This window comes from Pygocentrus nattereri, chromosome 19 (genome assembly GCF_015220715.1).
Source record: "Pygocentrus nattereri isolate fPygNat1 chromosome 19, fPygNat1.pri, whole genome shotgun sequence".
NCBI classification, from domain to species: domain Eukaryota; kingdom Metazoa; phylum Chordata; class Actinopteri; order Characiformes; family Serrasalmidae; genus Pygocentrus; species Pygocentrus nattereri.
The window spans coordinates 24,694,064-24,710,948 of record NC_051229.1 but is presented as its reverse complement, the minus strand read 5'-3'; the positions used below and the strand labels follow the sequence as shown (position 1 = coordinate 24,710,948).

Genomic DNA, 16,885 nt, shown 5'->3' with positions numbered 1-16,885 from the left:
GCCCACGACTGCCCCCAAAGGTATTGGGGGTGGATGAGATTCCTCTGGAGATGCTTAAGGCTCTGGATATTGTGGGGCTGTTGTGGCTAACACGTCTCTGCAAAATTGCATGGACCTCACGAAGAGTACCCTTAGACTGGCAGGTTGCCATTTTAAAAAAGGGGACCGGAGGTCTCTGTTTACAGAGGTCTACATCCCAACCCTCACCTATGTTCATGAGCTGTGGGTAATGACCGAAAGAACGAGATCACGAATACAAGCGGCAGAAATGAGCTTTCTTCGCAGGGTGGTGGGCTACACTCTATTTGATAGGGTGAGGAGCTTAGCCATCCGGGAGAAGCTCAGAGAAGAGCCGTTACACCTCCCCACTGAGAGGAGCCAGCTGAGGTGGGTTGGGCAGTTTTACCAGTAATAATTAACGAGTTTCCCCATTCATTTTTAATGAGGGAAACATTTTTACTAGTCAGAATTAAATTAAAGATTAGTAATTTTTACTAGTACAAATGTAATTCCTGATATCAATTATTTAGTTATTACTAGTAAAAAAAAATACTAGTTCAATTAGAAACAGTAAAATTATATTTTTGCCAAGTAAAAATTAAATTTTTACATATAAAATTTAAATTATTACTAGTAAAAAATGTAATTTTGGATAACAATACAAATTAAGGTTTTCCAAGTAAAATAACAATTGATGAGAGTAAACAGAATTATTTACTTGTATGTGAGCTTTTAAATGTTTACATATTCCTTTACATATATGGTAGCTTATATTTCTCAGTCTTTTTTTATGAAGAACTTTCGATTTTGCCATCTGTAAAATTACTTAAAGCGTTCTGGCAACCATGCCAAAAGAGATTCTTTAAGTGTCGCGTGGATGTCACATTGATCAAAGAAAAGAGATTCTTTTATTTTGCAAGACAATAATCAGGAATTCAATTTTTACTAGTAAAATTAATCACTTTTGATATCCAGAATTCAATTTTGCCTAGTGGGTGTGTCTCCACAGACCCAAGGTGGCCAATTCTGCAGCCTGCTTAGAATTTTAAGGCTTTCAAAGTAAAATGACAATTTGATGTGTGCTTTTAAAGGTTTACATATTCCTAAACATTTACATTATTTTATATTTGAGTCTTGGTTAATGAAGAGCTTTTGATTTTGCCATCTGTAACATTACTTACAAAGCTTTCTGGAAATCATGCTCCCATTAAGTGTCATATACATGTCACTGTGGAGAAAAAAGCAGATTCTTTGAAAGACAATAACATTTTAAATGTTTTTAAATGTTTGAATGTACTGCATGCTAAAGTGCAAGCTTTATTTTTCCTGATGACTTTAATGTAATTATATATTTAATGGTACAAGCGTTTTTATCTTTTAATCCTTTTTTTTCTTGACATCAGGAATTCAATTCGAACATGTAAAAATTCAATTCTTACTAGTAGGAATTTTATTTGCACTAGTAAAAATTATATTTCTTGATATCAAAAATAAAAATTGCACCAGTTAAAATTATATTTGATATCAAAAATCTAATTTGTACAAATTACTAATTTGAAAAAATTCAAATTAAATTTTAACATGTAGAACTTATATTTTAACTTGTAAGCATTGCATTTTTACTAGCACAAATTGAAATATTACATGTTCCAATGTTAATTAGCTTGATTTGCATATGGATGTGAAGGCAGAGATGATCTGCATTGTGCTTTTCTTAAAGAGACAATGGAAACTACCATAAATATATCATGTTTAAGTAATCAGGAAAAATAAAGCTTGAACTTTAACATGCAGTACATTGACATTTACATTTAAAACACATTTAAAATGTTATTGTCTTTGAAAGAATCTGCTCCTTTCTCTACTTATAAAAACTGTATGGTAGGACCGAATACCTTTTTTCAAGGCACTGCATATTTTGGTTCACTTAGGTAACTAACAAAAGAAATGCAAAGTACTCTTTCTGTTAATTTCCAGTTCACTGGAGACAGCTTATCTTTGTATACTTCTGACTGTAAATGACACAACTGCTTGCCATAAACTACATTATTTTCACACAGAGTATTTTATATGTTGAGCTCTAAATCAGAAATCAATGACAAATCTATAGCAAAACTATTTAACCTTACTAACCACAAAGAATTAATTTACTTTATTTCCAGTTTGGTTATGTCTCAGACAAGTGCTGATTTTGCACTGTTGGCTATACATTATACTTCTTGCACCATCAGACCTGTTATGCTCTAAGTATTTGTCTTAACTGCACACCACAGACTTCAGCCTTTATTTTTTTTTTAATTTTGTTCATAGCTCCATTGTCATACACTATACTATAATAAATCAATGGCACTACATTCTGAATGTTTCCTTCAGATATGAGGAGGACCCTGCTACTCATGCAAAGCTGTTGGCTCTGACATTACCCTTGATTGTGTACTGACATCCAGAAGTGTACCCCTGAAGATATCTTAAATATCTCCCTGGCACAGGCTGCTGTCCTCACCTGTTTCAAATTAACCACCATCACCCCAGTGCCAAACAAGTTTCCAGTCTTACCGATTATCACTATGTTACAGCTAACTCAACTGTTATGAAGTGTTTGGGGTAACATGAAACAAACCAATGTTACAGTACTGTATGAAACAAAGCAGTGCTCCATTTCACTACCAGCCACAGCACACCACTCAGCACTTTGCAATTGCAGAACTAAATTCAACCCAGAAATAGACCACAAATGTTACATTTAAAAAGGCAGTCAATCTATAAACTTTAAGATAAACAGACAAATGCTAATTGCCTGCTGTCTCAGCTAACATTACTAGCCTTGTCACACTGTTTTCTACCTGCTATTCGGTTTTTGAAGAGCTTCTACAAAATGAAATCACTAACTGACATTAGTTTTATTAAATCTATATGAGTGACAGGACCTGCAGTTTGAAGTGTATTTGTTAGGGTTGCAGGAAAAAACCAGATTCTTAGATGTATCGGGATGTGTACGTTAACTATTCTGAATCAATTCACAAATGTCAAAATCAATTTTCTAAAGTTTAATTTATAACATAACGTTGATGGAACACAAAGGGCGGAACATAACAAAAACACAACTGGATGAGCGAGAAATCCAACTGGCTCCCTCTGCATTAAAAGCCAGGTTAGGTCAGGAGTCACAACCCAAATGTTAAGAAGAGCCATTCTGTCCTTTCAACAAGTCAGACAACCTTGAGAGCCACAGCATTTAATGTCCAGTATGTCTCAGGGTGTGCTAATGTCCTAGCACAGGCTAAAAAATTATGAATGAAAACACAGACTTACTTTGCTCTGCTTTAAGCTTTAGTTCAGCTATAGCCAAAGGCTGAAGTCGCTTCTCATTCTCCAGCTTCTAGTTCAAATTTTACTGTTCCACCTTAAATTCTGACTGAGAATGTAAATGTGGCACCATTTAAGGTGGAACAGAAAAATTCAAAAGAGAAGCGACTTCTGCTTAAAAACTTTTTAGTGTTCGACAGTCTCTCGCTGAAGATTTAACATTCCAGGAAACCAACTAAGGTCCTTGCGAATAAGTCTCCAAATGTTTGTCTTAGCTAAATCTCTCTCTGCCCTTTTGTTCGCTACTAGCCAGAAGAGACTATGTAGCCAAGAGACCTGCAGTCTCGTTGAGAAATGGGGCTTTCGCTCTATGTTGCACACATCCCGTCTCGCAGATATTTTGCTGACACAGCGATCCCTGACTCTTTACAACATGACCAAATCCAGAGTTATAAAATCACTAAATAAAAAAGGGCAGGACAGCTGTAACATGCTGCATGGACATCCATCATCACTGAATCTTATTTCACCGTTAACTTATTTCATCGCGGCCCTCTGAATCGTAATCGAATCAAAGTGTGAGGTGCCAAGAGATTTTCACCCCAAGCATCTGAGGATTTCTGTGATATTTTCTGTATAGTATCACTTTTCCTCATGCTAGACATGTAGCAGCACTGTTGTTAATCCTATCATTTTTTTTTTTTTTTGGAAAGCAAGATCAACAATATCTGTCATCTTCTTGCACTATTCCAGACATATTCTATTCCAAGCGGTAATACAATGGAGTCCAAAGGTGTTTACTACTCAAGCAGTAAAAACTGTGCAGCACTTATTTTTACCATTTAGTCCCTTTGACATAACACCTAACATCTTAAAAATTTATAGGGACCTCTCGTCCCTTATCTGCAACGTGATGTCCACTACTGCTACTTTTAACTGTGGGATGCCTCAGGGTTTCATCTTGGGGCCAATATTATTCTCTCTCTACATTCTCCCTTTAAACTGCTTAATACAATGTTTCCCTTTTATGCTGATAACACACAGGTGTACCCATCATTAAATTCAATGATTTCAGCCAGTGAAACAATCTGAGTGACTGGCAGTTATCACAAACTGGATGAAGGTTGATGATTCTCCTTTTTGTATAAATGCCTTATTTGTACAGATACTGAAGAAGTTGTTTATGCATTTATATCATAACATCTGTATTACTGCGTACACTATTTACCTGTCTGAGTCTGAGGGACAAAGATCACTGGCTCTATAAGGATGTTGCATTATGATTTCAGTTCTTGCTAGACATGCGTTGGGATTGTGTCTTGAATTAAGGGGTCCAGCTCAAAAGGGCTGCAAATAGGCCTAGGTAACTTTTTACACCCCTGGCAGATGACCAATGCGCACACTCCGTCTCAATTGCTTCTACCAAAGCAGCACAGAGAATCTATTTGCCTACTTAAAAAATTCTGGGAAAAAACATCATAAAAAAGCATTATTAGCATTACTGGAAAAAAGAAGAAAAGAATGTCCAAAAAAAACCCATTTGATTCTGAATGGCTTCCTGATGCACAGAGAGTGAATAGAGACAGCACATACAAGACAATCACAGACAGAGGTCCAAGCTCTGGCAGTATCAAAGTAAACATTACAGTTCCTTGTGCAATAAACAGGCTTAGTTTAAACTAGTTGTTAAGTAAAGCAATGTCAAATCTGAATTAATATTTGTTCAAAAAATGGGCCAATACTTATGCACGGAAAATCCAGTTTCATTACATCAAAAGGGTCAACAGTGTAAGTGCGCAAGAGTAAATTGGTAATGTATTTGCTATTTATTACTGCTTCATATACAATTGTGTTCCATGTACTTTTACATAAAAACAAACTCAAACCTTTTGATTCATAACATCGAATGTTAAGAGACATTTTACAAGAAACTGTTTAAGTTTCCTGCCAAAGGTACGAGAAGCACAGCTGAGTTTAGACTTTAAGCAAAGTAAGTCTACGTTTTATAATATACACTGCTCAAAAAAAATAAAGGGAACACTAAAATAACATCTTAGATCTCAATGAATGAAATATTCCAGTTGAAAATCTTTATTCATTACATAGTGGAATGCACTGAGAACAAAATAATAAATCAAGGTAAATCAAAATTATGCCATGGACGTCTGGATTTGGAATCATACTAAAAAAAAAAGTGGAAAATCAAATTACAGGCTGATCAAACGTCAGTGGACATTCCTCAAGACAAGTTAAAATGAGGCTCAGTAGTGTGTGTGTGGCCTCCACATGCCTGTATGACCTCCCTACAACGCCAGGGCATGCTCCTGATGAGGTGCCGGAAGTTCTCCTGAGAGATCTCCTCCCAGACCTGGATTAAAGCACCGGTCAACTTCTGGACACTCTGTGGCACAACGTGGCAGTGGTGGATGGAACAAGACATGACGTCCCAGATGTGCTCAATTGGATTCAGGTCTGGGGAACGGGCAGGCCAGTCCATAGCATTCAATGCCTTCATCATGCAGGAACTGCTGACACACTTCAGCCACAAGAGGCCTAGCACTGTCATGAATCAGAAGGAACCCAGGGCCCACTGCACCAGCATATGGTCTCACAAGGGGTCTGAGGATCTCATCCCGGTACCTAAGGGCAGTCAGGGTACCTCTGGCTAGCACATGGAGGGCTGTGCGGCCCTCCAAAGAAATGCCTCCCCACACCATTACTGACCCACTGCCAAACCGGTCATGCTGGAGGATGTTGCAGGCAACAGAACGTTCTCCATGGCATCTCCAGACTCTGTTACGTCTGTCACATTTGCTCAGTGTGAACCTGCTCTCATGCGCGAAGAGCACAGCACCAATGGCGAATCTGCCAATCTTGGTGTTCTCTGGCAAATGCCAATCGCCCTGCATGGTGTTGGGCTATAATCACAAGCCCCACTTGTGGATGTCGGGCCCTCATATCATCCTTATGCAGTTTGAGCAGAAACATGGATATTAGTGGCTTGCTGGGCTCTAGCACTGCTCCTCCTGTTCCTCCTTGCACAAAGGAGGTGGTAGCGGTCCTGCTCCTGGGTTGTTGCCCTCCTACGGCCCCCTCCACGTCTCATGGTGCACTGACCTGTCTCCTGGTATCTCCTCAATGCTCTGGACACTGTGCTGACAGACACAGCAAACCTTCTTGCCACAGCTCGCACTGATGTGACATCCTGGATGAGCTGCACTACCTGAGCAACTTCTGTGGGTTGTAGACACTGCTTCATGCTACCTCTAGGGGTGAGAGCACTGACAAAATGCAAACATGACCAAAACATCAGCCAGAAAGGATGAGAACAGAGAAACGGTCTGTGGTCAGCACCTGCAGAACCACTCCTTTGGTTGTCTTTCCATTTGCACAACAGCAGGTGAAACTGATTCACAATCAGTGTTGCTTCCTAACTGGCCAGGTTGATTTCACAGAAGTGTGATTGACTTGGAGTTACCTTGTGTTGTTTAAGTGTTCCCTTTATTTTTTTGAGCAGTGTGTACACACACACACACACACACACACACACTATATATATATATATATATATATATATATATATATATATATATATATATATATATATATATATATATATATATATTAGGATTCAGATCAGGGCGTGCTCCATCTAACTTTCTAACTCATTTTTAAATATTTCGTGTCCATAAGATAAATTAAATGCACATTTGATTAACTTAGCAGCAAGCAAAGAATTACTTCTGAAAACATGATTCATTCTACAATATATATTGTCAATGGAAATCTTTTAGCCACTGAATGTTTTTTGTCTGGTAAGGAGGAAACTTGAGTAGCAGCCTCTCCTTCATATGAGCTATAAGTTCATAATTAATAAGTCAGTATACAATGGAACGCTTTGGAGCAGCCACACATGAGAATACCTTTTAGATAGAGTGGCATTTGCAATTTTAAGGTTAGTATCAAACCTCCTAAATGCTTTGGCAGCAGGAAACTATTAACGCCTCACAGCAATTTTCCAATATATAGTTTAAAGCCTTCCCAGAATAGTAGAAGCCGTTAATGTGATATCCTTGATTTCAGAAGAAATGCTGGAAGAGGAGGTAAATGTCCATAAAAAAAAAAAAAAAAAAAAAAGTTATACTTTACTCTGCAAACAGCGAATAAGACTTAACCAGACTATAATAACTTACATAAACACAACATTTCTACACATTTTTATTCAGCTAAGCTTTCACAAAAACTAATTCCACTCCATGCAAACGTGTGTAAAATCAGACCATTTCAAATAAAAAATTATAGTATACCACTTATACTAGCTACTTGTTCTTATGTTAACATTAGACCACATGTGGCTACACATATATGGTTATCACATTAGCTACTTCACATGTCTTTGGGTTATGCTGTACTAAAAGCAATCCTGTGATATTTATAACTACATCTGTTACAGAATCAGACTGGATTCGTTCTTTTCTAATCCAGTACTTCCTGCTGACATCAGCTTGATATCGATACTGTGCATCATGTTGGCATCACCAACAATTTTTTGTGAAAATAATTCTATATTGTATTCCTTTATGTTCATTATAGCAACTTAATCATGTCAGCTGCACACACCGAGATGGATTCTGACAGCCAATAAAGGAGCCAGCAGGTCCTCATTATTACATAGAAAAAGTTCTCACACATTTATGCTTGAAGTCATTACAATTCTTTGGCCTAGCATGGAAGCCATCTGTAAAATTCCAAAGCATATTATATGCAAATGTTAAACAGTGAAATACTTTAATTTTATTGAAGGTACAACTTGTTTCCAAAAAAGTTAGGACACTGTGCAAAATATAAATAAAACAAAATGCAATGATGTGCAAGTCAGACAAACCCTATATTTCATTGAAAACAGTTCAAAGAAAACATATCAAATGTTTTACTTTTATTGTTCTTTGAAAAGTATGTGCCTATTTAGAACTTGATTCCAACAACACGTTCCAAAAAAGTTGGGACAGGAACAACAAAAGGCTGGTAAAGTTGTGTAATGCTAAAAACACCTGGTGGTTGATTGGCAACAGGTCAGTAACATGACTGGGTATAAAATGAGCACCTCAGAGAGGCTGATGTTTTCAGAAAGAAGGATGAGGAGGGGTTCACCACTCTGTGAAAGACTGCATGATCAAATAGTGTAAAAATTCAAGAATAATGTATCTCAACATAAAATGGCAAAGAACTTTACCTTTTTATTATCTACAGTACATAGTAACTTCAAAAGATTCAGAGAATCTAGAGAAATCACTGTATGCGAGGGACGAGGCCAAAAACAAAAACAAAACTGCTGATCATGATCTTTGTGCCCTCAGGTAGCAATGCATTAAAACAGACATGATTCTGCAGTGGAAATCAATGCATGGGCTGAGAAACACTTCTGAAAAAGCAGTGTCTGTGAACAGCGTTCGTCACTGCATCTTCAAATGCAAGTTAAAACTCTAAAACGCATAGCAGAAACCGTACTTATTTCAGCAAGACAATGACAAACTACATTCTGCATGTGCTACAACAGCACTGCTCCATATAAAAAAGTCCAGGTGCTAAACTGGCCTGCCTGCAATCCAGACCTGTCACCCATTGATAACATGTAGCACATTGTGAAATGAAAAATACAACATAGGAGACCCTGAACTGCTGAGTAGTTGAAGTCCTATATCAAGCAAGAATAGGAAAACATTTCACTTTCAAAACTACAGCAGTTGATCTCCTTTGTTCCCAAACGCTTACAATGTTGTTGAAAGAAGAGGTGATGAAACATGCCCCCCATTCCAAGTTTTTTAACGTTGTTGGTATCGAATTCAAATGGGCGTAAATTTAAATTAAAAACAAATCTGTTTCAACATTTCATATGTTATCTTTGTATTGTTTTCCTTTAAAATATATTATAAATAAAACTTATTTACACTCTACACAGACACAGCATCCCAACTTTTTTGGAAATGGGGTTAGAAAAGTTTAGCCTCTAATTCAGTTGTATTTCTGAATTTTAACGCTGGTTAGTCAAAGATCCTTCTCGGCATAAAACGCCGCTCTCTGGCTAGCCACAATAACTGACCTGCCGGTTAGAACATAAGCAAACACTCCACCTCTGGGAACCTCTACCATAAGCTGAACAACAAAGCACATTTATGCATAAAAAGTTTGAGGACCCTGCTCTACGTACATCCCCGGAGGTCATAACAGTCGATGGCCTTATAAAAAAGCAACGAAGTACGAAAATGCGAATATTGGGGGATAAACCTTTGCGTTAAATGCACTTATTTCAACACTTTCACGTATGAAATGTGTTTGCGCGGACTAAATGGATAATAAAACGTTGTGAATCAGTATCACGACAACTACATCGTAATGTGCAAATAAAAGGTGCTTACACAGCAACGTGTAGTCACCAAACAGCAACTAGCTAGCAACCAACCAGTACTGCAGTCTATTGCCTTGTCGTGTCAGCTAGCTTCTGTTCAATCCACTACACCTACAGCCCTGGTGGATACACAGACAGACAGAAGTGCAGAGATAGCAGTAAAGCTCAACCAGGCGGGAAGTAACACAGAAATGTAACACAAGGAATCACCTCATAGAGCTCCTCTGAGGCCATCATGGCCTAGTAATATTCGATACTGGAGTAATCCGATTGGTAGTCTTTCTCCAACTCTGCTGCTGTCTAGCTACTTAGCTAGTGTAGTTCTTCTCTTGCTTTCTGACACGTCTGAGATTGGCCTGATGCACTGGGAGAATCTTCTTTTTTCTTTACAAGTGAGAAAAATTTTGGTCCAGGGTAAAGATGAGCCAAAATGGTCTTTCGAAACTTCTGAAGCGACGCTGTACCGACAGAATGATCCGAATACTAGCAAAGTGGACCAATCACGTGATCATGACGTGCCTTCGTTTAGCGGGTGATTCGTGCCAAAACATTCGCCGATGTCCAATTCTTTAAAAAAAAAAAAAAAAAAAACCTTTGCTATCTGACGCACTCAAACTTTGGTCAAAACCTTACTGAAAAATAATCATGTTAGACAGCACTAATGAGTAGAAAGAAATAGAAGGATACTAAATGAAGTAGGCTATAAACTCATTCGTTAACAATGAAATAAAACTAAAATATTTGCACAGCCAGTGTGTGTATGGTAAATTGACCTGATAAAATATTTATCAGGTCCACTTACCATATACATGATATAGGTGCACTTTGTAGTACTGTATATACTGATCAGGCATAACATTATGACCAAAGTATGCAGAGAAACAGATGATCTACTGTAACTGTAGAACTACAAAGTGCACCTATATAGAAAGTAGAGCTGATAAAAAGGACAATGAGCGTAGAAACAAGGAGGTGGTCATAATGTTATGCTTGATCGGTGTAATTTTACATTGTAGTACTTCAGGTTTTGTGCATAATTTGTTAATCCCATTTACCTTGTTCATTAATGGTCAGGATCCCCACATAAGATCACTGGGCTGGGTGATGGATTGTTTTCAGCACTGCAGTGACACTGACATGGTAGTGGCACTGGAGTGATACGGGAGTTTTAAATAATGTGTGCATTTAGTGTGTCAGATATACTACCTTGTTAGTCCACTGCAGTGGCTGATCTTTCATTTGTTGCTGCACTGTTTGAACACCTTTGGGATAAATTAGAGCAGAGACTGCGAGCCAGGCCTTCTCATCCATCATCAGTATCTGATCTCACAAATGCGCTTCTGTCAAACTGTCAAAAATTCCCATAAACACACTCCTAAGCCTTGCAGAAAGCCGTCCCAGAAGAGTTTCAGTAGTTATAGCTGCAAAAGGTGGGCCGACATCATATTAAACCCTGTGGATTATGAATGGGATCTCAATTTCATATGCCTGTGAAGGCAGACGAGTGAATACTTTTGGTAATATAGTCTATTTTGCCTGTGAAGGGCTTGCGATCTGTTCAGGGTGTATCCTGCCTTCCGCCCAATGACTCCGGCACCCCCTGTGACCCAGAAGAAGCAGCTGAAGGTGAGGAAGTGTATTTTGCAATATTTCTCTATTTTAATACAACATTTTCCATTGTAAATAAACCAATCTAACTGACAAAAGGACAAAGAAAGATTTCCAATATTTTTAGTGACCAACTTAACTGGATTTTGTAAATATGAACAAACTTCATATGAATTCACATGAATTCAGAAGGTTTCAGCTGGGGGAAGAGCTTTTTCTTATAAAGCTCCCAAACTCTGGAATGATCTTCCAGACACAGTCTCAATCTTTAAGACTAGGCTGAAAACTCACTTGTTCAGTTTAGCTTTTGGTAGCTAATGTTCCCCCTTAGATAAAGGCAGCAGATCCAGGGGTCCATGGACACAGGGAATTATAGTAAACTGAGACGCTGGTGCTGTCGTCCCGCTGCTCGCACGCGGTCACTCAAATTTGTGAACGGTGGAGCGGAGGGACGCTGAACTGTTTCAGAGTGCTGCCGTGTCTGTGTGTCCTTCTGGTTCTCTCCTTTTAGTTAAGCTGTCATAGTCAGATCTGCCGGAGTCATTAGCCACAATCTGAAAATGTTTACATTCCCTGTTTATGTACAAACGGATAGAACAAAACTAATTCCATCTCCCTGCTTTCTTTCCGAGTATACAATCCCCCTTATGTCTGGCTGGACACTGAAGGACGACTGACTGCTGAGCCCTCCTACTACACACTTCAGACCAGCTGCCACCACCTGCCTTGGACGAGCTGCCCACCCTATGCTGATGTTCTCATAGACTCCTAGTTATTCCTAACACCAATATTACTGCTATTAATATTAGTAATATAATCACTTGTAGGTAGTTTGACCAGAGGAGGATGGGTCCCCCCTGGTGAGCCTGGTTCCTCCCAAGGTTTCTTCCTCAGTTCTGAGGGAGTTTTTCCTTGCCACTGTTGCCCCTGGCTTGCCCACCAGGAGGTTTCTGTACATTCTTACAGTCCTGTTGAAACTTTGTCTTTTCTGAAATTCTGTAAAGCTGCTTTGTGACAACATCCGTTGTAAAAAGTGCTATACAAATAAATTTAATTTGATGATTTGACTTAGAATCTTATTTCTGCAATACACAAAAAAGTTGTGACAGAGATACACTACAGACAAGAGTATGGGACACATCTCCTAATCACTAAATGCAGGTGTTTTATTCAGTCTCATTGCCACAGGTGTATAAAATCAAGCACCTAGCCATTGCAGTCTGCAGTGTGGTACTGTAATTGGATGCCACTGTTGCAACAAGTCAGTTCATGAAATTTCTTCCCTCTTAAATATTCCACGATCAACTGTCAGTGGTATTACTGAAAAGTGGAAGCATTTACCACAGCAACTCAGCCACAAAGTGGCAGACCACGTAAAGTTACAGAGCTGGGTCACCGAGTGCTGAGGCGCACACTCTGCTTCTCAATAACTGCAGAGTTCCTAACCTCCTCTGGCATTAACATCAGCACAAAAAGCATGCACTGGGAGCTTCATAGCATGCGTTTCCATGTCAGAGCAGCTGCATGCAAGCCTTACATCACCAAATACAAGGCCAAGCATGGGATAGAGTGGTGTGAAGCACACCACCACTGGACTTTAGAGCAGTGGAAATACATTCTGTGGACAAATGACAAATCACACCTCTCTATCTGGCAGTCTAGTGGGTAAATCTGGGTCTGGCGAATGCCAGCAGCAACTGTAAAGTTTGGTGGAGGAAAAATAATGCTGTGTTGTTTTTCAGGGCTTAGACCTGAAATATCAATGCTTCAGCATGCTACGATATTTTGGACAATTGTATGCTTATGAGTGAACACTTTGTGTGAACAGTTTGGGGAACACCCTTTTCTGTTCCAACTGTGCCCCAAAGCAAGTGCACAAAGTAAGGTCCATAAAGGAATGGTTAGGAAGAACTTGAAAACCAGCCATTAGGGGTGTACTTTGTGTACTTCTGGTGCCGGTCCCAAGCCCAGATAAATGGTGAGGGTTGCATCAGGAAGGGCATCCGGTGTAAAACTTGTGCCAAAACTATCATGCGGATCACAAATATGATTGCCATACCGGTGCTGTTGACCAGCAGGGTGCCGGTGGAAAATGGACTACTGTAGGTCGAAGACCATCAAAGAGGAGAGGAGGAAGGTTGGTTAGAAGGCAGCGAGAGAGAAGGAAAGGCAGGAGTGTGGAGGTAAGAGTAAGGACTCTGAACATAGGGACAATGACTGGTAAAGGCAGAGAGTTTGCAGACATGATGGAGAGAAGGAAGGTAGATATTCTGTGTGTCCAGGAGACCAGATGGAAAGGAAGCATGGCTAGGACCATTGGAGGTGGATTCAAAATGTTCTATCATGGTGTAGAGAGGAAGAGAAATGGAGTAGGGATAATCCTAAAGGAACAGCTTGTGAAAAGTGTTCTGGATGTAAAGAGAGTGTCAGACAGGATCATGAGCCTGAAGTTGGAGGTTGATGGTGTAATTTTGAATGTGGTCAGTTCATATGCACCACAGGTTGGTTGTCAGTTAGAAAAGAAAGAGGAATTTTGGAGTAAGATGGATGAAGTGGTAGATGGTGTCCCTAGAGAGGAGAGATTAGTGATTGGTGCAGACTTCAATGGACATGTTGGTGAAGGGAAAAGAGGGGATGAAGAGGTGCTGGGTATGTATCGTGTGAAAGACAGAAATGCAGGTCAGATGGTTATAGATTTTGCAAAAAGAATGGAAATGGCTGTGGTGAACACGTATTTTCAGAAGAGGGAAGAACACAGGGTGACATACAAGAGTGGAGGGAGGTGCACACAGGTGGATTATATCCTTAGCAGGAGATGCCACCTAAAGGAGATTGGAGATTGTAAAGTGGTACCAGGGGAAAGTGTAGCAAGGCAGCATAGCGTGGTTGTCTGTAGAATGAGATTAGAAACAAAGAAGAGGAAGAGAGTGAAGACAGAGCCAAAGATTAGATGGTGGAAGCTGAAGGAGGAGGATGGTTGCAGGCAGTTCAGGGAAAAATTGCAACAGGCCCTTGGGGGCAGTGAGGAGCTACCTGAGGACTGACTGAGCTGTAGTTTCCAAGGTGGTGAGAGAAACTGGCAAAAATGTGTTGGGTGTTTCGTCTGGTCAGAGGAAAGAAGACAAGGAAAGTTGGTGGTGGAATGAGGAAGTCAAGGAGAGTATTCAGAAGAAGAAGGCAGCTAAGAAAAAGTGGGATAACCAGAGAGATGAAGGAAGTAGGCAGGAGTACTGTGAGGCTAGTCGCATAGCGAAAAGGATGGTGGCAAAGGCATCAGGCCTATGATGAGCTGTATGAGAGGCTGGACAGTAAAGAAGGAGTAAAGGACTTGTATCGTTTGGCTAAACAGAGAGACAGAGCTGGAAAGGATGTACAGCAGGTTAGCCTGATAAAGGATAGAGAGGGAAATGTACTAGTGAGTGAACAGAGAGTGTTGAGTAGATGGAAGGAGTACTTTGAAGAACTAATGAATGAGGAAAACGAGAGAGAGAAGAGGACAACGGGGGGAGAGATAGTGGATCAGGAAGTGCAAAGAATTAGTAAGGTGGAAGTGAGGGCAGCTTTAAAAAGGATGAAGAATGGAAAGGCAGTTGGTCCAGATGACATACCTGTGGAGGTATGGAGATGTTTAGGAGAGAAGGCAGTGGACTTTTTAACCAGGTTGGTTAACAAAATCCTGGAGAGTGAGAGGATGCCTGATGAGTGGAGAAGCAGTGTACTGGTCCCCATTTTTAAGAACAAGGGTGATGTGCAGAGCTGTAGTAACTACAGAGGTATAAAGTCGATGAGCCACACTATTGAAGGTATGGGAAAGAGTTGTTGAAGCAAGGCAAAGGCGAGAGGTTCAGATCAGTGAGCAGCAGTTTGGTTTCATGCCCAGAAAGAGTACCACAGATGCAATTTTTGCATTGAGAGTGTTGGTAGAGAAGTACAGAGTAGGTGAGAAGGAGCTACATTGTGTCTTTGTGGATCTAGAGAAGGCATATGATAGGGTGCCAAGAGAGGAACTGTGGTACTGTATGAGGAAGTCAAGTGTAGCTGAAAAGTATGTTAGGGTCGTGCAGGACATGTATGAGGATAGTGAGGCAGTGGTGAGGTGTGCAGTTGGAGTGATAAATGGTTTCAAGGTGAAGGTAGGGTTACATCAGGGATCAGCTTTGAGCCCCTTCTTGTTTGCAATGGTGATGGAAAGGTTGACAGATGAGGTCAGGCAGGAGGCTCCATGGACCATGATGTTTGCAGATGACATTGTAATCTGTGGTGAGAGTAGAGAGCAGGTGGAAGAGAATCTGGAGAGGTGATGGTTTGCACTGGAGATGAGAGGAATGAAGGTCAGTAAATGGAATACAAGACAGAATACATGTGTGTAAATGAGAGGAAGGCAGGTGGAAAGGTGAAGATGCAAGGAGTAGAGGTCGTAAAGATGGATGACTTCAAATATCTTGGGTCAACCATCCAGAGCAATGGACAGTGTAGAAAAGAGATGAAGAAGAGGTTGGAGGCAGGATGGAGTGGGTGGAGAGGGGTGTCAAGGCTGATGTGTGACAGAAGGATAGCAGGAAGAGTGAAAGGGAAGGTTTACAAGACAGTAGTGCATCCTGCTATGATGTATGGTTTGGAGACTGTGGCTCTGTCTAAAAGACAGGAGGCTGAGCTGGAGGTGGCGGAGATGAAGATGCTGAGATTTTCATTGGGAGTGACAAGGATGGACAAGATTAGAAATGAGCAGATCAGAGGGAGAGTGAAGGTGGAGCACTTTGGAGATAAAGCCAGAGAGGCCAGGTTGAGATGGTTTGGACATGTGTTGAGAAGGAATTGTGGTTATATTGGTCAAAGAATGTTGAAGATGGAGCTGCCGGGCACAAGGAGAAGAGGTAGACCTCAGGGAAGGTTTATGGATGTAGTGAAGGTGGACTTGGAGATAGTTGGTGTAAAAGTAGAGGAGGCAGTGGATAGGGCAAGATGATCTGCTGTGGCGACCCCTAAAGGGAGTAGCCGAAAGAAGAAGAAGATGTGTAGAAGAACTTGACTGGCCCACAGAGATCCCTGACCTCACCTTTGAAATGAACTAGAAGTGAGATTGCAAGTGTATGACCTCACAAATGCTCTTCTGGATAAATCAGAAAAAATCTTTGCATCTTGTGTTGAGAAATGTTTGTAAATTGTAAATTGTGTTTGTAAAATTCTCTTACAAAGTTTGGCACAAAGTGATGAGCCATGATCCATCTTTGCTTGCAAAGACTGAGCCTTTGATGGATGCTTTTTTAATACTCAATAATGAAAACCTGACCTGTTACCAATTCACCTTCTTATTGTGGAAATGGTGTAATTTGAATATATTGGCCCTGTTCAAACCAACTAAGTGGGTTGCATGCATTAAAATGAAAAATTAGTTAATATTTACTAAATAAATTTGGTCAGCCAAAAACATAAGGTTCATTAAATTAACAAATCACAAATTTTTGTTCTTATTGCACTTTACAAACTGTCACAACTTTTCTGGAAGGAGGGTTAGTATTATCAGCATAACAGTTTAGTGAAAAGTATAATCTTTTAAATAGTTTT

At 39.9% G+C, this 16,885-nt stretch overlaps 1 protein-coding gene across 1 annotated transcript in view; it reads right to left on the bottom strand.

Annotated features, from left to right (window-relative positions):
* Positions 1–10,220, bottom strand: part of cdyl (chromodomain protein, Y-like) — a 34,359-nt gene extending 24,139 nt beyond the window's left edge. The window contains exon 1 of the mRNA XM_017699285.2: positions 9,923–10,220. Coding sequence (XP_017554774.1) covers positions 9,923–9,949 — 27 coding nt within the window. The 5' untranslated portion in view covers positions 9,950–10,220. The remainder of the gene's footprint in view (positions 1–9,922) is intronic.
* Positions 10,221–16,885: the final 6,665 nt, after the last annotated feature.